The sequence below is a fragment of the Drosophila virilis genome, chromosome X (genome assembly GCF_030788295.1).
Source record: "Drosophila virilis strain 15010-1051.87 chromosome X, Dvir_AGI_RSII-ME, whole genome shotgun sequence".
NCBI lineage: Eukaryota > Metazoa > Arthropoda > Insecta > Diptera > Drosophilidae > Drosophila > Drosophila virilis.
This window is the reverse complement of record NC_091543.1, coordinates 4,923,575-4,948,326: the sequence shown is the minus strand read 5'-3', so window position 1 is coordinate 4,948,326 and position 24,752 is coordinate 4,923,575. Positions and strand designations below refer to the sequence as shown.

Genomic DNA, 24,752 nt, shown 5'->3' with positions numbered 1-24,752 from the left:
TTCAAATTGGTAGCTTTTTTCTCAGCTCAGTTTTGTTTTCTTCATCTTGACAAATGTCAACGAACAGATTGCCGCCCCAAAACAAAAAAAAACAAAAAAAAAATAAAGGCCGAACAAAAGCCGCCAGATATTCGAAAATTGTATTGTTACAAATATATTTTGTTAACAACAAAGACAGAGACAGCGCGAGAGCGAGAGCAAGGGGGCCAGAGTGAGCGCGAGTGAGAGAGAAATTCACCTGTCGTCTGCGTCTTTATCAATGTCGTACGGTACTTTAAGTTTATAGAAGAAGCAGAAGAAAAAAAGTTCAAAATAAAATAAAAATTTATAAAGACCAAAAGAACTTTCGGCCCAGAGTTCATATGTCAGCGGAGCGGGTCGCGGGTTGCGGGGCTTTACAGAATCGACTGCTGCTGCTGCTGCTGCTGCTGCTGCTGCTGCTGCTTCTTCTTTTTGATATGTGTCGGCCTTTTTTGTTTTTGTTTTTATTTTTTAGTTAAAGGTATTTTATTTATGTTTTTCTTTACGCTTCACCGTTAAGCTAACTGCACATTTGCTTTGTCTGCTTATTGGCGCTTATTGTTTTAGTTGATCTCGGACATGATTTGTTTTTCATCAGCTACGACCTCGGCGACCAAGAAGTGCCCCTCAGGGGCCCCACAAAAAAACCAAAAAAAAAAAAAAAAAAAACAAAAAAAAAAAGTGTTTTAATTATGAACCCAACTCTCGATAATCTGTCGCTACGATATTGGGCCTTCGATGGAGCCGATAGCAGCTTTCCAGCACGTTTTACATTTAGTTCAGGTACTACGCGTAATTAATATTCTCTGACTCCATGCTCCCCCACATATCTTCCACCTACTTGAATTTGAATTTCCAAAAGAATCGAACATAATGAGCTTCGTATTTGAATTCAAATAAAATCAGTTGCCAAATCCAATTGAAGCAGCCTCAAGGAACTCGGACTGTTTAAGTGCAAGATGTATCAAATTTCGTATATGGTATAGATCTAATATGTGATGATATGATATGATATGATATGATATGATATGATATGAAATGATATGATATTGAATAAAACAGATAAGTTAAAAGCAAAATTATAGCTGCAAAATTCAAATCACCTTGTTTTAGTATATCACCCAGAGAATATGTTGGATTGGATTTCAGTTCTAGTTGAGATTAGGCAATGTTTGATTGCAAGGACCTTTGAGAGCTACAGCTAGCATATTTGGTATGTGCTTGCCAGGCAAGCAAGACAGTCAATTTGTACTTGTCTGCAAATTGATAAGATATTGTAATAATTATTCTGCTTGAACTTGGTTTAACTTGGAATAAAAGTTTGAAGAGTCAGGCCTAGTGCAGTTAACAGCTGTAATTGAATGGCATTTGCGCAGTGGTGCATTTGTGTTTTAATCCGACTAATTAAATGATAACACAATTGGCAGTCAGTGATCGGATTAGTTTGATCAGCCACAGCTGCTCCTGGACTCGAGCTTGGACTGGGGACTGGATCTGGGACTGGATGTTGGCAGCCTGGAAACCGTTTTAATGGGGCATCAAACGCAACAGCGGCAGCCGCCTAATCATTGTTTATGTTTATGACGACTAACCCAAGCACCACAAGGCAGCAGCCACCAGTTGCTGCCGCTGCTGCTGCAAGTGGCATGTGGCATGTGGCAAGTGGCAAGCATTACGCATGCGAGAAGCCGAGTGTTAAGTGTGTGTGTTGTGTGTGTTGTGGAGTGTGCTCCGTGTGTTTTCCCTGTGCGGCCTTCCATGCAAGTGAAATTTATGCAAATGGCTTGGCAATTCGTTTGCATTTGGCTTTTGCGCAATTACCTGACCAACAACTGGCCAAATGATCGGCATTGCCGCTGCGTCACCTGCTGTGTGGCATTCGATTGAACTCAACTGTGCCAGTTACGCCGGATAGCTACACACACACTCACACACACACACACACCCCAAACGATTGCGGCGTACACGTGACAAACGCCAGCGGGCGGCCAAATTGAAATTGAAAAGCGTTTGAAATTGAAATGCGCCTCCAGCAGCAGCAGCAGCAGCAGCAGCAACAACAACAATTGACAACTGAGAATGCAAATAACAAGAACAAGCAGAAAAAGAAGAAAATACATTGCAACTTGCTCAATTGTGGGTGCTGTCCGTCCTGTGCCCAACAGTAGCCACAGTGGTGCATTGGCCATTTGCCCTGTGAACAAAATAAATGAATGTCAACTGCAGCACATTCGCAATCAAGCTTAGCTTCTGTGAAAGTTCCTGTTAACATGCTGTTAAATATAGTTTTCTTCAAGTCGACAAAATCAACCAAAAATGTCAAGACCCTGTAATTGTAAATTTATTATTTATTCAATTTATGAATAAATAAATATTTTTATATTTGCAATAATAAATTCAAATATTCCTTTAAAAAAATTATGATCTGGCACAAACATTTTTGGATAATAAAAAGCACGCATCTATTTTAGACATCCGGAAGACGGCAACTTTCGCCATAGAAATGGAAGTCTTCACCAAATAGATATGTCGCTCAAATTATCAATAAACATATCGATATAATTATCGATGAAACACATTGATATTGTTACCGATTTAACATATCGATCAATAATTATCGATCGACTTATCAAGACTTCCAAATGATTCGCAGACGATTTTCAATTGTTTTTTAACCACTTGCGAGGCCACGCAACGGCATTTGTGCATTTGCAACATGCAAATTGTGGCAAACTGATGTGTCAACATCTCGACGTTTGCATTCAAATAGAGTTTAAAATACCTCGCATTGCGCCCCGTGACTCTGGTTGATACCCCTAGGGCCCCTTTAGGGCAATGCACGCGCCAAGGCTTTTCCTTGCCTCGAACCGCTAATCGAACGAAAAGCATTCGATGCCCGCACCGGATGAATGGGGTATGGAAATTGAAAATGGAGCTTTAGATGGAAATGATACGCACGCCAGACGCAGGTGACCGGCTCCAAAAATGCAACGTGATGTGAGAAACTTCTCTGGGTGAACCCCTTCCATCCCCTGGAAAAGCATTAAGACAGAACTTTGCATTGTTTTGTTTTGTTGCTGCTGTTGTATTCACATGGGGCGGAGCTGTTGGCGATATGGTGGTATGCGCGGAGGCTAAAACGAGGGCTACGAAATGAATTTTAATGTTTATAAAATAAATATTTAACATTGCAGTTGAACACGCAGATGAGCATGGATAAAAATAATACTGAACAAAAAGAAATTCGATTTAAGACAACATCATCTCCCATCATCTCATGAGACTGGCATGACTGGAGCGGTTGAAAAATTTAAAGTAAATTTTTGTTGTTCATGCTTATTCCTTGGGTTTTTGGTTTGACTGATCAATCTCTATGGCCCGACTCCACACAATGGATCTCATTTTGCGAGATGCGTATTAAAGTTTACGACCGTTAATTGGTTAACGAAGAGAGATTTTAGGTTTGAGTAATGTAGCACGTTGGTGGCAATACTCAACCGATGACAGTTCGATATTTGTAAATCGTCGCTTCAGACAAATCGACGATGGCAGTTCCTGAAGGGCAACTGGCTTGTGGAAACGATTCGCTGCTGCGTATTCGTTCTCGCTGCTTACAACTCGTTACTGCTGATTCGTTGCCCAAGAGTTACTGCATCTGCATCATCTCGCTGCTCACAGCTCGTTGAAATTCACTTCGTTTTCTTCAATTTCGACTCGTTGTTGGTTTGCTATTTGTTACTTGCCGCTCCTTACATATTGCTCACATTTCGTTGCCAGTCATACATTGCATGTTGTTTAATGCTGCGTTCTTGCTGCCTTTAATTCGTTGATTGTGCTTCTCTTTGCTGATTATTTCTCATTCGGTGTTTCTTATTCCTTGCTACTGCTTGCTCGTTGATCACCACTCATCAGTTAATCTTTCTTACTCTCTGCTAAGCCGTTGAGTTCGCTTTCTTACATGTTACTCGTTGCTTCTGACCTGCTGTTCCTTACTCGATCCTTTTTCTTGTTTCTCATACTTCTCAGCTGGAAATCACTGACTATTATTTGCTGTTTTTGACTAGTTGGTCTCAGAACTCACTGGATAATCTGTCGGATTCTAACTCTTAAACATTCTACTCGCTTCTGATTAATCACTACAATATCTCTTTGGCTGACACCACTTACTAATCGCTGCTTATAGCCTTTGCTTTGTTTCCTTCTTTCTTGTTGTTACTCTACTCGCTGTTTTTTTTACTAGTTGCTTCGCTTTCGTTACTTGGTAAATCATCGCTAGTCGTTCACCGATCGGAATTTGAATCCTGGCATTTTCAATTTAGAAATATAGAAGCATTGATAGAATCAATATTGTTAAAAATATGGCAATTTGTTTGGGCAGTAAATATTGAACAGCTGAATCATTGTCGAACGTGTAGTGTATGATGCCGCGCTTGGTCCTCAGCACGCTGGCCTGCAACGTTGACCCAGAGGTTTGAAACTTCTGGACCAAGCACTCATGCATCAGATCATCGGGCAGTTGTATATGAAATGGAAAGCAATACATTCGAGCCGATCTCAGTTTGACGGTTCGCTTGCCGCCATCCTTTGGGTAGCATATATACTCATTGACCTCGATCAGCCGAATGCTATCACAGTCATGCAGTTCGGATTCTTTGAGTGCAACCATTACATAGTCCATGGAGTTGGGCATAAAAAGAGCCATACGATCGGTCTGTTTCATAAAGGTATCACGGAATTTGGTATATGCCACCAGCGGGAAATTACCTTTGCATCTCAGGTGCATCAGCTCTTTTGTGTCCTTTAGATATTTACAGCGTTCCGGCAACTCGAAAACTGGCTTTTTTGTTGTTGTTGTTGTTGTTGTTGTTGTTGCCGTTTCTGCAAGAGCTTCACCCAACAGCAATATCGTCAATAGCCTCAGCATCAGTCGCAGTCCCAACATGATACAAACAATGAATTTGGACTAAAACAATACATAACATATATATATACACATATATGTACAGGTGTTTTTGTTGGGCCTGGGAAAATAACTACAATCTCCAAATTTTTCTAAATCGGATTACTGTGCTAGATTTTACAGTGAAAACTTTGATATGAATATATGAATATATAAATCTTGTCAAAATCGGAAAGGCACGGAATTCGACATTTTTTTGTGGGCCCATGCGTCGACCGAAAGAGCACAAAGTTTTAGGGATCGAAACCCCCCTCAAGACATCTCGCAATTTAAAAAGACAGGGAACAACTAGAACTTTGAACCGAGTTGCATGCGCAGTTTACGTCTTTTGACTCATTTGTTCGTGACTTGGTTCAATGTTGATTCAACTCTGAGAGATGCCAAAATGCCATTACTCAGAGCTCAAGCGTTGATTTTGCTGATTTACTGATTTAATTGTTTAATTATAGAAAATTATTTCAATTAAACGATCAGCTAGCAGCTCAGCACAGCGATCAAGAGGGAGCAGGGGGGTGTGTGTTAAGTCAGCAGCTAGAAATAGACTCATTCTGACTCTATGTAGTCCACGCTCCATTGAGACGTTGCTTGTGCATTTGAATGGGACTCTTCGAGTCCGGCTAATGAGTGTCAAGAGCGGACACGACATGACATGACACGACATGGCCAAGTATTGCAAATACATCAGCTGCACCAGCAACAGCAACAGTTCCATCGGCAGCAGAATCAACAGTCGCAGCAGTTCTCTAATATATTCAAATACCCTACATTGATGATATATTTAATTTGTCAGCGACTATGTAACACATGAGCCCGTGTGAGTTCCACTTGCAGTTTAGCCCGATTCGATGCTCTTGATCACCATTATCCAGCGATTTTTCAAAAGTTTTAAAAGCCCGATCAAATCAATTTTCACTTATTTTTCACCTTGTCGGAGGGAATTTCTCAAAATCCCTGCGTAGCGTGTACTTACATGGAATAAGATTAACACAGCAACAAAATCAGCTTCCCAGCTTTGTATCTGTCAGTTAATCCGTTGAACAAGTTTTATTCTATTCTCTGTAAACTGAACTCGTTTTTGCTCTGCAAGGGTATTTCAACGTCGACTATGCATTGAACGTGCCTCTCCCCTGTTAATATAATTTTAAATGCTCTGCGAGTGTTTGTGCGAGTAATTTGATGATTAATGCAACGGCATATTTAAATATCAATGTGGCAAATTGTTGGCCCCCGTTTCATTTGCATTTGCATTTGCCTCCCTCCCAAGTTCTTGCCGGCTGGCAGTCGTCTTTTTCCCAGTCTCCCAGATTGACTTTTCCGGGTTGCAAGCATCATCCAATTGATGGATCTATGCAATCTCTACCATCTATCTGAGCATATGATTGCATAATCCGCTTGTCACATTGCGGCCGGCCTGCTGCCGCAACTGGCTGCATTAATGCCATTTACAGTTGCCTCAATTGATAGCAAGCTGTCCGCTGAGAGCGAAACAAAACACTCGCCAATGCTGCAAATGGCGTTATGACCAGCGCGTAAAGGTTTCAGCACGTGTTTCGTCTGAGCGACCTCCGACAAATCCCTTGCAACGCATTTGTACAAGCGCACGCGTGAACCAATTGCGAATTACAAACAGCATTTGGCCAAATTTGGACCAGTTTGAACCTATTTTGGTGGGCGCCTGTCAAAAAAGCAGTTATTTAAATATCAAATGCTCTGAGTATGCTCAAAACTCACGTTTTTTTTCCCACACCAAGTGCTGGCAACTGTTGTAGATGATGAATCGTTTCGCGGTCCGTCTTTGGAGTGCAATTGAAATCGTCGTAACAGTGTTTCACTGTGGCTTCATCGGTTAAAGCCAAAGCCGGATGATTGATGCACCTTTGCTCAGACCATTTTGCACATCGTAATTAATCATTGCGCGAATAGTTTTCACAGGTGAATTTAATTCCTTGCTAGAAATTAATTTTTCCCAGTCACTTTAATGAATATGTCAAGTCCCAGCTGTTAAAATGCTGGTGTTGCCAAGGCACAGCAAAATTATCGATAAGCCCTTTCTGATATTAATCAGCTCAAAATAAATTTTAGTTGTCTTTGCAAAGAGTAAAATTCAAGCTGTACCTGTCAGCTTGCGAAAAGAACTAAGAAATAGTTGGCCACCGAATAAAGTAAAGCGATCTCTGATCTCTTTCCCTCTCTGTCTCCCTTGAAATTGCTGACCACAATAAACCAACTTTCGCTATGAGTAACGAAATGCTAGAGCCACTTGTGAATTACAGCTAAATTCTGCTTTCAAAAATGCATGGAAAAGAAGTTTGCTAACTATTTCGTTGAGTTCACTTTGCGCAATTGTTCAAACAGTCTAGAGATTTACCATAATTTCATCTTCTGTTCATCTCCATATATCTTTTGCATTATCTTCATCGATGTTGGGCTGAATAACTTATGGAGATTTTCATTTGAGTGTCAACAGAGCTTCATTGACTAAAAGCAAAGTCCACAGCGAACACCACCCGTTGCGTTTGTGCGAGCATTTTATTAAGCAATTTATTAAGTTATTGATTTCGTCTGAGAATTGGAATGGAACTTAATTAATGACGTATTTCTAAATCTGACAGCAGCTGCAGCCAAATAACAACACACAACAAAAATAAAACTACACGACAATATTTAACTTAACGGCATTTTAGTGTGTGTGTGTGTGTGTGTGATTTGTTTATTTACATTTATTTATGCATTTTGACGATGAAAACAAATTAATTTATCGATTTTGTCATTAATGGGATTTCCTTCCAACGACATTTTATTTATTTTTGTCTCGCTCTCTTTGTTTTCTTTCAATTTTTAGTTAACTGACTTGAGAGCGTGTTTGGGCAACATGACTTCAAGAGCAGGTTGGCAAACTGAATAATTGTCAAGAAGATATTTATGTGCTGTCGTACATTAACATCATTCTGTAATTAACATTATGCTGTTATACAATATGCCTATGTAAATTGTAACTTTTACATAAACAGCGTCACTTTAACAGCTGATGATTATGTAATTTGTAAGCTGTAAGACTGCTTGAGTAGAAGAAGAGATAGATTTATGAGATGAATTATTATATACCCAATAAATATATATAATATATATAACGAAATATATAAGAGGAAGCAGAAGTATAAGCATAAAATATAAACTGAATTCATCTCAACGGATTTTTCGAATATAATGAAATCGGCAAGTGCCGTACTTAAGCTCTTCCAGTAGTTAAGGTATTCGACAGGTCGGTTTTTATTGTTAATATTCTCGCTTCTGCTTGCCTCACTCCATCTCTCACTCTCTTTCTCTCTATCTCCCGCGTCCTCTCTTTCCCTCTCCCTCTCTCTCTCTCTCTCTCTCTCTCTCTCTCTCTCTCTGTTTGTGGTTGTTTCTTTTGTTTATTTGTTTGTTATGCCCCGTCACAGGTGGCACTTGCCATGCGCATCAATAATTTCCAGGCAGTCAGGCACCTGCTGCAACGCTCCACCCCCCACGCGTCCCCAGTAGTCCATTGCACTTGGGCGGGCTGTGTGTTGCGGAGTGTGGTGTGCGGGGTGGGGAGTTCTGCCAAATTTGAGTTGAGCTGTCGATCGGAAGTTGGTTCACCATTTACGACAACTGTCAACGTTCTCCATATTAATTATGAGCTTTTTTTTTTGAATGTTCAGTCAAAAGCCGCTCCAAGTCTGTGCACTTCCTGTGCCCCTGGGCTGCCTCGCCCTAGCCCCCACCAACCTCCCCTCGACTGGCTCATCGAACTGCCTTCTTGGACACTTGAAAATTGTGTCACGCGACGCGTATCAAAATTAGTTCGTAGAGCTCAAGTTGAGACGTTGAGCTACGTACTCGGAATGGAGAATTGTTGTAGGCATCGGAATTGGCATTGGCATCGGTATCGGCAGCGGCATCGGCAGTGGCATCGGCATCGAAGTCGCCGGCGCATTCAATATGCGCACATTGTGCCAGTTACTTGAGGTTCCCCAAACTCATAATCAATGTCTGTACACATATTCTTTATTGCCTTTGATGGGCTATTGCACTTGAGTCGATCTACCCTGTACGGGCGTGGGGCAGCGAGGGGAGCTGACGCTATAAAGCGTGCGTAGAGAAAATTTGCATCTGAATTATATTTCCACGACCTCAATGAACTGAGAAACTATCAGAACTTGATCTATGAAGCTGTAAATAATTTGCAACTCTTTTTGCCAAGTGTGAAACTAGTCGAACCACGAAATCATTTAGCTGGCATAAAAAGTGCTGCCAGATCGGTCGCTTTCTATAAAAGAACTGATAAAATATTTAACAAAAAATATTGTTTCCAAGAAATTGCTAATGCTCTATTTAGGTATCAGAGTCCCCAATCTATGAAATATGCTGCAGAGTGTTCTATATGCTTATCAGCTCAAGTTCAACAGTAGTCGCCCGCTTGGCATTACTTAGGGGGTCTTCTAGTCGAACAGCCCGAACTTCTTTAGCTTTTCGTTATTTGCTTTTCCATGCGACCTTCCACTTGTCGTCGTGGATTTCGTCGTCTTCAGCCGTCGGCGGTGGTAATGGCGATAATTTTTTGATTGATACGGCGAAACTGCTGAAAGCACCGTTAAACTTTTGCCATTGCTTTGACATTTGACATTTGACACATGGGGCCTGACACCCGATGCTTCGGGCATTTTACAGTGTTATTTGTTGAAATTCTTGCCACATTAATCGCTCGCAATTAAGCGCCACTTTATATCAAATTCACACTTTTTATTTTCGTTGTTGTTGTTGTTGTTGTTGCCTTTTGATTGTTTGTTATCGCAGCATCGCTTTTGCCTTTTGTGCTTTGGCATCCGATTGATTTGTTGCCTGTCTGTGGCACGTGTTAAGCGCTCAGAGCCGCAGGTCGTCAGTTTCACATTGAACTTGGGCGCAAAAAGTTGGTCAGACTATTGTGAAACAAAAGGATGGCCGCGCAGGGGGCCAACACACGTGTGTGTACGTCAGAGAATAACAGTTAGAAAATATTGAATTTTCTATATTATATTGGTTTCTGTTTTAATTATATTTTCTGTTTTTTTTTTTTTTTATTTAAAAATAGCTTAGGATTTGGTAGAAGAGAATGTAAAAATATACAAAAAGGAAGAGGGAAACAGAGGATGGGAATTAAGAAGTAGCCAATTCTGACGCTGTTCAAAAACAAAAGACTTAGGCAACGAACTTTAAATATACATTCGTAATATAAACGTGCCAAAATATCACCGCAATATCATCTTGAAATCCCAGCCAGCAGTCTGTCCAAAGGAGTAGCAAAGCATAAGACTTAGACAACAAACTTAAAAAGTACAAGCAATTTAAAGAAAATTTAATTAATGTTTATTTTTAAAGAGGAAGAAAGAGAGAGAGAGAGAGAGAGAGAGAGAGAGAGAGAAAAGTAAGAATGAAAGGAAATATCATCTGTTAAGAATTTTGATTTTGATTTGATTTTGAATCTTCAAAAGTCGATCATCGTTGAAAGTTAACTGCAAACGTTAAAAAGATTTAGGCAACAAACTTAACTAAAGTTTGCACAAAAATTGCAAAAACTCAAATTTGTGTTTATGTATTCCGAGTAAACGGCAAGAGAGATTAGAAGAGAAGGAGGGAAATTAGAAAAGATGCAATATTTGATTTAACCAATAAAAAGCAAAATAAGGAATTATAGAACGATAGAATTGGGCAACGAACTTGAAATCTGCAAATCCTTCGCCCAGAAACCTAACTACATACAAAATACACATCAAAAGACTTTGGCAACGAACTTGTCATCTAAAATTCTTAAGCTCAAAACTCCTACTGCATGCAATATAAAAATCAAAAGACTTAGGCAACGAACTTGAAGACTACAATTTCTAAACTCAAAACCTAACTGCATACAACATCAAGAACGAACGACTTAGGCAACGAACTTGAAATCTTCAAATCTTCAACTCAAAGCCCCAACTGCATGCAATATCTAAATCGAAAGACTTAGGCAACGAACTTAAAATGTGAACTCCATCAATACGATGAATAAAAGAACCAAAGCATTTTCAACCAGTTTTCAGCATTACGAAAACGGCCCGAAATCACGTTATTTTTGTTTCGCTTCAGCTTTTCAGGCTGACAAAAAATCTCAGCTGATGCCACCTGTTCCATGCGGCTTCTTCTCAAGTTGGAAAGCCTGAAAACTGCCGCCTGCCGCCCGCTGCCTGCTGCCTGCCAGTTGCGTTGCTTCTTTCCTTTCCACAACAACTGCAGCCGCAGCAGGCTCATAAATAACTGAAATGCTCTATCTATGCTACCGAATCAGTCGAATAGCCGCTGGCTTGCAGGCCAAAGTAGCAGCAACTGCTGAATTATGATATGCAGCGAGTGCGAGTCGAAAATTCTTCAAGTGCGCCGAGTCTATATGCCTGACTACCTAACTGATTAGCTGACTGGCCAACAAAAACAACAACAACATCAACGGCAGGAACAACAATAGCCATTAGGGTGGGCATCTACTATATATATAGGCTTTCGGTTAAGACGGGGCCCCAGACGCAATCCCAGTCGCACTTTTAATCTGGTTCTGGGCGCTGAGCGCATTAATTATGCGTTTTCAAGCAGCAAAACAATTTTTTTTTATTCTTTTATTTTTGGCGTGCATAGCTGCTCTATGTTGCTGTAGCTGTTGTTGTTGTTGTTGTTGTTGCTTGAAATTCTTGGCACGAGTTGGTTAATTAATTTAATTAATGTTTTTCAAAAGCGACGGCGGCGCTGCCGTTGACGCCGTTGATGAGTTTGTTGGGCATTTTGTTCTCCTCTTCTTCCATATCATTTCTAACGGTAGCACGAATGCCTCACACAAAAGCCACATGAAAAGCCCCAAGAGAAAAATCTTTAACACACACACACACACACACACACACACACACACATGCGCTCTTCTTTAATTTCCACATAATTATTTAAATTTCGTTTCGATTTCGATCGGTTTTGCAATTAAAAAATTTTGCATTTGATTTCGTTTGGGAATAACCAAATCTCTTTAATTAAAATTTATTAAGCTATATCTAAAAAAAAAAAAAACTTGTGCATTTTCGTGTATCTCTTCTTCTTCGACATCTTCTTCTTCTTCTTCATCAACTTCTTGCAGCTAATGAAATTCATTTGAATTTCCTGCCATTAAAACTTGTCACAACAAGTTTCCCAATTCAATTTTTATCGTTTATATCATTTAATATCTTGTGCTGATTGCATAATGTGGCACACAGTGCGTGTGAAAAGTATGCGCAGCCATCTAGAGGAACCCCCAACTGGGCTCAACTGAAAATTTATTAATCAAACACACGATCGTTATCTGCAAGCGCTGAAAGTGATAATCAAATTAAAAGAAAGCAGCTTGACGCATTCGACTAAGCTTTACAGGTAGTCAAAGCCAGGTCAAAGCGCCGGGGTCACGGGCAGCAACAGGTTGCGATGTGGTATGGATATTACAAGGGTTAAGGATTAATAATATGGGTAGAACTATTAACTAATCTATGTATGTTAATTATTATTATTATTTTTTAGAAATAATAATACTGGCTAAGACATTGGTCATCCGTGGCAAAAGTATGTATTCTGAACGAATGAGTCTGTCAGACAGCTCTACCGTGAACGACTAAAAATATATTCGTATAATTATGTTAAGATAATAATTAAAAGCCAAAGCTATAAATAGCTTTTCTTCAGTTAAGGCATACCGAACATTTATGCCTGCCAAACGAGCCCGGAACCATACAAACTTTAGATTTAGCTTTTAAGTTCCATAGAAAGAAACCCTATAAAGTTTCTATTGCACCCATAGATGGAGAGAACGGAGAGTACGGCTAAAGCTCCTATAGAGGCAGTAAAGGAAACCGTCCAATTAAATCAGAGTAAAAAACATATATGGAAGACATATACTTAAGATCTCTTTTAGTAATAAGCGAAATCAATTAGTTATCGTTTATTAGTAGACGTTTATTAAAAAGTTGACATATATATGCAAGTATATTTGAAAGAGAAAGAAACAGATATGTAAGAGATTTACCGAGTATTTTGAAATGCAGAACGCTCAGATAATTTTTTTTTCACTTTAATCGAAATCGGAAACTACTGTGAAAGTTGAATAGTCAAATGTTTGCAAAAGCTTCAAATCTTTATGATTATCAGCAACTAATGAAATTTTCTTGTTCAAGATTATAATCGATAATATATCGATAGTTTTTATCATAACTAACAATCAGCTGATATTTATTCTATTGCTCAATTTAATTGTGAGTCCGCTCGATAAAGCGAAGAACTAGCTTCACATGCAACTTATCTGCTCCCTCTCTCTCTCTCGCTTTCGCTCTCTTCCCTTCTCCCTCTTTGTCCGCCTCTCTATTGTGCTCGCTGCATTTGCTGATGAACAAATTTGTGCATTTGCCAAGTTGAAGGCCAAAATGTGCGCATTGTGCAACCGAATGCGGCACAAAAACATTGATGCAGCAAATTTAATTTGTTGCCAATGGGCAAAGGGGGTGGCAGCGGAGATGGTGGTGGAGGAGGATGTGCTGCAGCAAGAATGCCAGCCAGCGGCCGCAGTAGCGATTGTCGCAAATCCAACGCCAACGCTGACGTCGCTGCCTCTGCCGCTGCCGCAGTCGCTGCTGCGGCTGCGGCTGCTGTTGCATTTGTATTGATTTATGCGCAGGCGGCAACATCAAAGGCGCCACAACGACAAGAGGCACGACTATCGACTATCGACTGCGATTGGTATTGGGATTGGGATTGACGGTGGGGACTGGGATTGGGATTTGAAGCTGGGGGACTCGGTTTGCGATTTGTGGATGCCACTGCAAATGGCTTATGATATGCGCCTCACTGCCACAGAGCGTATGCGTAATATGCCAAGGCTGTGTTTTGTATTTTTTTGGGGGGTTGGCGAGACGAGCAGGGACCGAAGCTTAGAATTAACTACGTAGAACATGCTCAACATGTGACGACGGCAGCGGCAGCAGCAGATACACCGCTACAGAGCATTGACACTAGCATCATTATCAGCATGTTAAAGCGGTGGCTGGGCTCTGTCGCGGTGTGGAAGGAGGGTGAAGCAGAGGGGCGGCGGTAGTTAGAGCCCATTTGGTGAGCGACTATTGACAGCCGCAGTTAACAAGCGCTTTAGGAAATTTATCTTTCAAGCATCATAAATCATAAACACAAAAAAAAAACCAAGAAAAATAAGTAAGAGTGCGCGAGTCGAGAGTGCTCAAACAATAGTTACCCTATGCTCTCAATAGTATGGCATTCAAAATCGATATTTATCGATGTTGTGGCTAAGGAGTGGGCTGTCGAAAATCGAGTATATCAGTACCCACATTTAAAAGTTTGTTCAAGCAAACAGATTTCAGATAGATGGGCTTTTAAATCGATGTTTTTCAATTTGTAAGTAAATGTTATCGATGATCAAAAATATCAGAATCTTAATGTTAAAGTTCCTTCAAGCAAAGCTAGAAGCTCCTATAAAAGTTTCTCATTATCGTATTATAAATCAACTTATCGTTTTTTGGATAAATGGGTGTGCTATCAATGAACGAAAACATCAGAAACTAAGAGTTAAGAGTTCTTTCAAGCAGAAAGCGCTAAGAATCTTGAAATATGCTGGCAAGCATCGTTTTAGTCGTACTGTCAAAAATCGAAAGTCAACTTGAAGTGCGTAAAATAAAATCTATTTTTGGGATAAGCTGTCTACAAAGCAAAATCTTCCTAGATAAATTTCCATGTTCCAATAAGACAACAAGATTTTTCCGCCCGTCCAACAACACAAAATAGCCATTTGCAGACATTTTCTAATGGTTACAGGGTATGCAAAAAAAGCTAAGAAAAAAAAAGAAAAAAACTGCTTGAAGCCCAGCGTCTGTTAAAATGTTATATAACTTTTTGGATTCTGCTCAAGAGTTTGTGGATGCAGAAGAAGTGTTCAGTAGGAGGAGGGGGCAAGAATCGCGCACTTGCCATGCTCGCTGACTTAATTACCCAACTGAGACTTGGCTTCCCCCCTTTTTTTCTTGCTCTCGCTCTCGCTCTGTGTCGCCCCTGCCTTATACTTAATAATTACCTGAGGTAAGTCTCATGTGGGTTTTGCCTTACTTATTTCCTCATATGCCACAGCAGCTGCCTCATTTTTCTGGCTGTTTTTCTTACATTTATATACACATGTGTATGTATATTTGTTTGTGTTCCTTTGTTTTGACTGATTAAGAAAATGATGAAAATGCAGCCAAGCGTCCAAAATGTTGCTGATAAACAACAACAACAACAACAACAACAACAATTACAACTAAATAGTTATGCGCACCAAGTGTGTGCACTCAATAAAAACAAAAAGCAAAAAAAAAAATGAAAAAAAAGAAACAATTTTTTTTACATGTTCAGGCATATAAATTCTTAACTATAGGCATGCATATATATTTATAAAGAATGTTAATTTGCAAATCTTAAAATATGTTAAGTTGCCTATGATTCATCTTAAAACCAGCCAAATGTATGGATGCGTGCATGCTATTTGGCTTTGCAATACCCAGCTCTAGGGTATCACAAAGCAGTTTGGGCGTGCTAGCGAAAATCTTCTATATCAGAAACTAAACTTAAGATTTTGTTCAAGCAGATTACGCTAATCGATTAAAATAGCGACATTCCTCGTTTTTAAGGTAAATGGTATCGTAAATACCGAGATCTTAGTGTTCAAGCTCTTGAAATCTCCAAGATCTGCTTTTAAGTATCGTATTAGAAATCAATATTTATCGATATTAAATTAATACACCCGCAGTTTGACTACTAATGTTGATCAAATATGGATCATCATGGATGATACCCAAAATGTAATATTTAAGTAAAATCGATCGAAAATTTGGTTTTGGTGTGGGTAATAAAATCTTTATCAAGCTCAGCATTTAAAAGCTTCACTTTTCCACACACAACTGAAGAACTGTAAGCAGTTGATCTTCTATAGAAATTTTCGTACTTTTTTTCATTTTTCTTTATATTTTTCTTCATTTTTAACTTTTTTTCCGTGAAAAATAACCAATAATAATAAATAAATATTATAACTGTCAATTATTGCTAGAGTTGAACCAGCGACTTTTGTTAGAATATCAGATTTGACAAGTTGTGGGTCGAATTTTTGTTGGGCAGACATGGTCGTTGGCGCAACTGAAAGCACACATTAGTTCTTTCAAGTTCAATTGTCAGGTTCATGCCACATCTGTTTGTCTATCTCCGAACCGAGACAAACTCAAAGTTTCCATTCCAATTGATCAATTGGCAAATTGTGCAGCTCGGACTCGAGTCAGATGCAATTAATTCAGTCTTAGTCTTTTGCCAGCGGGCAGTTCAAGCTCATTGTGCAATAGTCCGCGTCCGTTCAACTGGCTGTCAAAGTCCCCAATAGTACTACAGCCCCTCCCCCTTAACGCCCCGCCCTTGAGAGCAGAGCTGCGGACTGTCGTTTATGGCCATAGATATGAGCGACATCCAATCATAATTCAGCGCCTTATCGCAGTCGTGTGCATCTCCAGTTTCGTTTCGGCTAGCTTGCAGCTTGTAGCAGCTTGGCAACTTGCAACTTGTGGCAGCTTGGCCAGTGACCGTAAACTTGCGACAAAATGTCGCGTGCTCTAAACTGCAGTTATGCAACTTTACAATGCCTGACAACTGGCTGATGGCGCGCCCATAAAATGTTGCTCTTTATGATCTACAGCTCTATCGGTCTGTCTATCGGTCTATCGGACTATCGGTCTATCGATGTTATCGATAAATCCATCCAATGCTGGCACACGTCGACAAATTGTCGACTACAGCTGGCGGTGGCGAGGACTCGAAAAGTGCAGACAACTGCTAATAAACGCTTTTCTAGGTCATGCCACATGCCACATGCCACATGCGGCATGCCACTAGCCGCGTGGGTGTTAAATTATAGCCACCGGCCGCCTAACACTCCAGCCTTACACTGACAGCACTCGACTAGCTCCCAGTTTCAGCTCCAGCTGATGGACGGATGGCAACCACGCGCGCGCATCAATGTCAATGAGCCGAGGTAGCTGCTGCTGCTGCTGCTGCTGCTGGCCCCCAGCCAGACAGCTTCTAGTTGCAACTCAGCCACAACTGCTGTAACTCCCCCTCCACCGTCTCGACAATTGCTTAGATTTTAATAATTGTATTTTGCGCACCCATTTAGTGGGCGTTCACTGTGGGCTGCTGTGGGCACTCTTTGACACTCGGTGGCGTATACTTAATGCCAGGCATTTATTCAACTCGTCTCGCGCCTCCACAGAGACAATCATTAGGCGCTGCCAAAAAAAAAAAAATAATAAAGAAAAACCAAACTGCGCACGGCAACAAATTCAAAGTCAATGGCAAAGTCAATAAAATGTTGCGGCTGCAACAGTTGGCGGCAAAGATGAGAGACGCGACGCGTTGCAAGCTCCGATCACCGCCAGCTAAATTAGTTGTCATGGGAATTTATTGTGCCATTTGCCCAGCACACATGGAAAACTGAAGAACTGCTACAGCATTTGAGGCAAGTGTGTGTGCGTATATATGTGTGTGGCTATTATCAAACATCAGACAATGCACCAAGACACGAAGCACGAGCTCTACTGTAGCGCACGAAGCACGCTTGCTAGATGCAAAAGAAAAACTAATCTTTATATTTTATATATGGATAATGGACTGACTGACTGACTAAAATACTGACTAACTGACTGACTGACAGACTGACTGATTGACTGATTGACTGACTGGCTGACTGATTGACTGGCTGACTAAATTACTGACTGACTGACTGACTGATTGACTGATTGACTGACTGACAAAGTGAGTGGTGACCGATATTTGACCCTGCCTTGATCCTTGTTGCCTGCTGTATTGATCCAGCTCTGCCAGGCGAGAGAAAAAGCTGGTCTAACATTAAATACGATGCAGCAATAATATTATGTTGGGCAAACGTGACTTGTCTGAGAGTTGGACTGACAAGCAGAAAGTCGCCGGTTTAACTTCAGCAACAATTGTCAATCTTAATATTTAAATATTTAGTTAAAAGAAAGAAACAAATTAAGAAAGAATGTAAAGAAATGGAAAATTAATGGGTGTTATAACTGAAATTAGCCAGACTTTTTGTCAACTACAATATGCCTGCTTTGGCAGTTGAATGTTGGGATGGTTACACAAACAATTGCGACCCGGGTAATTTCCTCTGACTTATATCTATCTGTCTGAAAAGTTGTGGCTCTCAAAATATCTTATTATCAAAGACTCTCGTTCAGAAATGTGTACACATAATTAATTTAGCTGCGATCCTGTTTGTTAAACTCTCAGTTTTTAATAGCGAGGTTTAACTGTACTATGCCTAACGTGAGTTATTTTTTCGTGCTTGCGGCGCTGGCATCGCGTGAGGCACGCTGCCATCGCTGTTGCCACATTTAGATGCAGTCAAGTGTGTGAGACTGCGCAGACTCCCAGACTGTCTGACTACTGCAAGCATCATCAGTGAACCCCGCCCCACTTGCCCCACCCGCCCACAGCCCACAGCCCACTGCCAAGTGCAGCGTGCAGATCATGCGCATGATTAGCCAACAAAGTGGCAACGAACCAAGTTCTCAGACGATGTCTCTGCTTCTTCTGCTGCTGCTGCTGCTGCTGCTGCTCCTGCTGATTCTTTTTAGCTCTCGCTGATGTTTTTGCTGCCCCATTGCCAATTTGTATTAGAGTTTAATTATGCAAATAATGCGAGTTCCTCAGATTCTCAGCCTCTGCTTTCTAACTGTCAACTGTCACACGGGCATGCAGCGCGCAAAAGAATTTCGTATTTTTTTTGTACTTTATTTTTCATTCGACTTTTTCAGCATTTCGTGTGTGGCTTTTGCACACATTTGTCTCGGGGCGCCCATCAGCTCATCATCGGCTGGACTCTCTGCCGCTGCTGTCGTCGCCATCATCGTAATCTATTATTAAAATGCCATTAGAGCGGTGCAGCAGCAGCAGCAGCTGTCCCAACGGCAATCGCAATTATTGAATACATATTTTTTTAGTATATTCAGTATTTCATACATCATAATTTTATGACAAGCATCGATACATATGTTAGTCAGCCGCAAAGATCATATTTCATATTTCATATTGCAGATTTCATAGAAAGCCAGCCCCATAAAAACGTTGTTCAAATATTTGGCGCGTGTCCGCAGGGCGATACGATTTGTACACCTTTCTATACCCTAACAAAAAGTATGACAATCTTGTGAAAGACTTCAACAAGCTAAGTCGAGTTTTAATAGATGTATCTAGTCATATTGGCATATTCCCTGGGTTCTATGTGAATTGAACTCTTCGTGAAGTTGGCCTGACATCGCTCCTCATTCGCCTTTGTTTGAATCAGGACAAATTCTTATACATATACTTATATATATCAATAAGATCAGGTAGATATATTTGTTGCTGTATATGTAAGTGTATTTGATTTTCGCCACCTTTAGCTTTAGTTTTCACTTATGGCTTGCTTTTTTTTTTTTGGATTTGTGTTGACCAATTAAAGTTTGGTCCAAGTGTCGAGCGACCAGCCAGCGGTTCAGCGCGCTTCGTTTAGCCAAATTGAGACTTTGCATAATCAAGTGCCAAAAAAAAAAAAAAAAATGGCAAAGGGCAAAAAAAAAGCCCAAATCAATGGACAAAAAATGGGTTTGCATTCCACAAAAAACAACATAAACCATTAAATACAATTAAGTTTTCAGCATTTTCCTACCTCTCGCTGCCTCGCTCTCTCCCTCTCTCTCGCTCGTTGGCGAAATTAACAGTTCATTAGCTAAAGCTCTGGCAAATATTTAGCTTCTTGCAAGCAATTATGACCCCTTTGGGACAAGCCCGAGGCCAACTGTGATGATGTGTGTTTTGCGTACAGCAATCGCCTCTTTGGCCCGGGCTGCCCTCATGTCCAAAGCTCGCCTTCCTGCCAAAAGTTCAACTGACACAACTATCGAAAGCCGTTATATAAATGTTTTCGCACCATCCATTTGAGCTGTGAAACTGGCCTCGGGTCAAGTGTGCTTATGTCTCTCTCTGATAATAACAAATTGTCCCATAGACGTTTAGTTTGCTCTGTAGATAACTTTTTCGATGCTGGAAATTCTTCAGCTATAATGCTATATCGTAATATTTGATAACATGATCACATTAATATCTATATATATATATATATATATATATATACAAACATATTTATATAGAAGGTATTATTTCTATAATTTCTAGAAATGTGCAGCGCATAGAAGGTGTTGATATAGCCCATGTCCGTCTGTCCGTCTGTCCATCTGTCTGTTTCTGGGCTAACTAGTCTGTCAACCATCGTCTTAAGACTTTTGAATAGGTGGGAAACGTCCTGATCGGATCACCCTTTTACCAAAGGAAACGATCAGTTGAAATAAAGATACTTGCTGAAAACAACTTTATCGTTATTCAAGATATCTAAAACAAGCTCGGCATTTAAAAGCTCGGCATAAAAAAAAATCTAATTAACATCGGACTAGTGTATCACATAGTTGCATTAAGAACTATCTGTCGAAAAGTCGGATGGCAAATGTTTCGTTTTTCACGACTTATTCTTACATAAGCTATTCTTAAGCTATTCTTACAAAGCTCTAAGGCAAATGTCTATAGGGTATAGGCCAAAGATATCCTTACCTTGTTTGCCCTGGCATATCGATCAGCACCTTTCTCCTGATGTCCTCCATGGTCACAATATTAGTTAAAGTTTACTTAAGATAAACCTTATTCGATTATGCTTGTGAACTGCCTTTTAGCTTCTTTTTAAATTTGACGCTTTCCGTAGGCATATATATTTATATAAACTAAAAATTAGCTAATTCTTTACACTTTTTGCTCGCATTTTTCGTTCTCAACTCCTGATTTTCTGCCTTCCCTCTCTCGCGTTTTGAATCTCTCTCTCTCTCACTCTGTCCATGTGTTTAGATTCAAATTAAATTAAATTATTTAAATGTAACACGTGTCCATTAAACGTGCCTTAAATTTGCACAAATGTATTTAAAAGGCGCAATAAAAGCAAACAAAGCGAAAGCAAAACCCCAAAAGATTCACATGCATAAAAAATCTATAAATATGCATAAAAAAAAAAAACAACAAAAACATCGTATATATCGTGAATATTATTGTTTAGCCTGTTGAAAAATTGATTTTAAATTGATGCAGCTCATAATTCGAAAGGGCAATTCAAGAAACAACTGTTAACCAATCTGGACTATTTATGAATATATAAATCTATAGATAAATATCTAGATATAGTGTGTGCATAATTTGATCAGGCGTTTATATATATGCATTTGCCATTTCTGGCGCATATCTGCTTGTCTCTATCTTGTAGCTAGCATCTTTTTGTGTTCTATTATATATATATATATATATATATATATATATATATATGTATGTGTGGAACAATGGGCGCTGGCTTGGCGGGCGGTCGGGGGCGTTGCCGTTGGCCAACATCTACTTATGGGCCTATTGCATACCAACAGGCGCTGACCGACTGGGCCAACTCTTCTCGGGCCTGGCTAATTGGCATGCGTCGTCGTCGTCGTCGTCTTTGCCGGCGACTGCGTCTGTTGCCTGTCAGTCCAGGAATTTGTGCGCCCAAATTGGCAGCTATTGTGGCTGGGCTGTGGAGGAGCTGACCTACTTAGGCGCCAGTGCGCCTTCTGGCTTAAATCCAAAAACAGTCAACGCATAGCGTTGCAGTTTGTTTGCACATTCATACATATATTTTGTATCTGGCAGATACTTTTTTTTTTTTGTTTTTATTGTTGTTGTTGTTGTGTATCTGCTGATGGCTCGCTGACAAATTATCATACACAGCACTTCCTCTCATTCTACACTCGCTCTCTCTCTTTCTCCCTCGCTGGCCCTCTCTCTCTCTCTCTCTCCCTCTCTCTCTTTCTTTCTCCCTCTTAAACCTAAAAACGCGTCACCCAAAAAGGCTTTCATATTGCATTTGCAGTGCCTGGCGCTGTCCGCTTGCGTTTAACTGATAATTGATTGATTTATTGCTTTATTGTTTGCTAAATAAGCCGCAAAAAACACAAAAAAAAAGAGCAAAACAAAACCGCACAATGCATAAAACGATACGAAACGAAACAAAACAAAAAACAAACCAAAACAAAAACTAAATCGATTCGAATCGTATCGAAATCGAACTGAATCGATCTTCAAAACGCCTCATCACAGATAAAAAAATTGAAGAGAGAAAAAAGGTTCGTGTCGTTTGTGAAACTTGAAATACCCTAGAATTTTTGCTCTTGTGCCAAAGATCTACGTAGTCTTTGATGAAGTGTCTTACACACACACTCTCTCTCTCTCTCTCTCTCTCTTACTCTTTCTCTCCCTTCCCTTCTATTTGATACACTATATACATTCATATGTACCCTCCTCAACATATCCGATCTGTATCTACACTATCTCTCTCTCTCTCTCTCCCGCTCCCTATTTGTCTCTTTGCTATTGTACATATTCATTACTTTCTCTCGCTTTCTTTCTCTTTCTCTCTCTCAATACACGCTTAACGCCACTCTTTCTCTCTCTCTCTCTCTCTTGTATATTCCCTAAATTCGTCTCAATATATTTTTCTCTCTTTGTTTATCACTCCCTTTCTCTCGCGCTCTCTTCATGTCTCCCTCTCGTGATTTCTTGTACATTCCATAAACAAATCTCTATATTGTTCAAACTTTATGTTTTCCCCTCCCTCTCGCTGTCCCTCTATTTTTACGTTTTAGCCTGCCTCGTTCACTGCTTAACTTGCACAACTTCAAGATACCCAACTGAACCAGTTGTGTGCTTACAGGGTATACAAAACAAGAACACGCGCTGCACTGGAGAAACAAACTGAAACATGTCATGTTTCCAGCAGCGAGGGAGACTTGGGTAGGGGATAGTTGGCTGTTATGGCCAGATAAGTTAAGGTCTCTCTCGTTTTAAGCGCTGACACGTCGAAGGACATGAAATGTCGACTGCCAATGCAGCCTTATCTACCTGTCGACAGTCAAAACTAGTCGTATAAACATAATTTATATCACATGATCCTCGGCGCTTCAACAAAGACTTATGGTACCAACTTGAGAGTATTTAAATTTCCGAGTTTTGCTTAACAAGTCTCCGCCAGACAGAGCTATTTGTTATAATGGTGGATGTAGTGGAGAATCTGTGTGGTATGTGGACATAATTGTGCACATCAAAATAAATATGTATATATATGAACTAATACTTAACTTGGTTCAAGTAAAACAGTTTTTTGGACTTGTGCCTGATGCCTGCCTAAATAAATAATATTTTAATGAATCAGATTTGGAGTCCTTAGATAATTTTAAAAGATTTTAAATGAAGCTTCTTAGCAAGGCAAAGCGCACAATTGCTCAGTTCAAAATATAATCGCGATTTCAATTTCAATTTTTGTGAGTCGATTTCGGTGCATTTTAAATGCTGTTGTCACCTCAAATACAAAGAAGCAACTGTACCGAATTTCAACAGTCTAGCTGCACAGGCTGCCGAGTTCTCATAGATGTGCATATGAGACTGGGCTGCATTCAGGAAAGAATTAATTAAAATCCACTAAGAATTTCAAGCGCGTCTAATTGGATAACAATGGTGGTGTTGTATAAGGCACTTATAAATATATATTAAAATTGTCAATTGCTGCTGTAAGCCATATCCGATGTATGCTAAGCGTTTTGGCAATTACGTGACTCGAACGCCATATGGCATCGATTTGCATGAATCTTGCAACTTGACTCAGTTGCATTTAATCGGCATTACGAGGCTCATTAACAACAGTTAAGGTTCGGCTTGGCCAATTATACAAGCGCAATGCGAATGTCAATTGCAAATTGAGCACCTGCAAAGCGTTTAAAGATACCAGATACAACATACAAGATACAAGATACAAAGATACAAAATTGATTTAAGCGCTTTTTATATAAAATGCACCGGAACTGCGCGCATAATCATGCAAATGTGTCGCCCAGCTAGCAATGATATGCGGCAGATGCTAATTGATAGCATGCAACACGGTGGTACGCAACACCCCCTGCGCCCCCCCCCCCCTCCACCACCCCTCTTCATGCAGTAGTTAGCACTTAAATGATGGCTGATGCAAACAAATATGTGCATTATATGGAAATTGAGCCAATTTCTGAGGTAAATCATCATGCTAATGACTTGGCCAACACACACACTCGCACACACACACACATCCTGCCACCTCGCATCGTGCAACAGATGCGGAAGCAACAACTACCACACACACACACACACACACACACGGACAAAGAGACGCGCACGCGCGCTTTAAACGGATGTGCGGAAGTTGCAATATGCGATATTAAAATGCAATTAAACAAATAATAAAATCAAACAGCGGCTGTAAATTATAAACAAATGAGCTCCAATTCACAGCGCGGGGTAGGGGGGGGGGGGGGAGAGAGAGTGTGTGTGTCTGTTCGCCTGGATCAGCGCTTATGCATGCGGCGCATTTTGTAACTTGTGTAAACAAGAATTTCAATACCTCCATCAAAATAAATTTACGAGTGGCGCACAGAAAAAAAAAAAACAAAAAAAAAACCACACGAAAAGCTTTAAATAATCGGCGTAAAGAACGAAACAGCCACGAGTAGCAGAAGCTTGAATACCCTGCCCGCAAATCGTCTTTTATTTTGAA

General features: G+C 40.2%; 1 protein-coding gene and 1 long non-coding RNA gene across 5 annotated transcripts in view; one reads left to right on the top strand and one right to left on the bottom strand.

Moving 5' to 3' along the window:
• Positions 1-24,752, top strand: part of LOC26531121 (uncharacterized) — a 191,748-nt gene that overhangs the window by 104,614 nt on the left and 62,382 nt on the right. The gene's annotated exons all lie outside the window — the stretch shown is intronic.
• On the bottom strand, positions 3,169-5,102 carry LOC6634808 (uncharacterized). The gene is made up of 2 exons (XM_002057885.4): positions 4,103-5,102; positions 3,169-4,047 (listed from the first exon to the last, which is right to left on the bottom strand). Exon 1 carries the CDS (start codon positions 4,961-4,963, stop codon positions 4,337-4,339), a length of 627 nt encoding a protein of 208 aa, XP_002057921.1. The 5' UTR covers positions 4,964-5,102; the 3' UTR covers positions 3,169-4,047; positions 4,103-4,336.

Coding starts and splice junctions, on each gene's coding strand:
- LOC6634808 (XM_002057885.4), bottom strand. CDS start 4,963: ATGTTGGGACTGCGACTGATGCTGAGGCTATTGACGATATTGCTGTTG.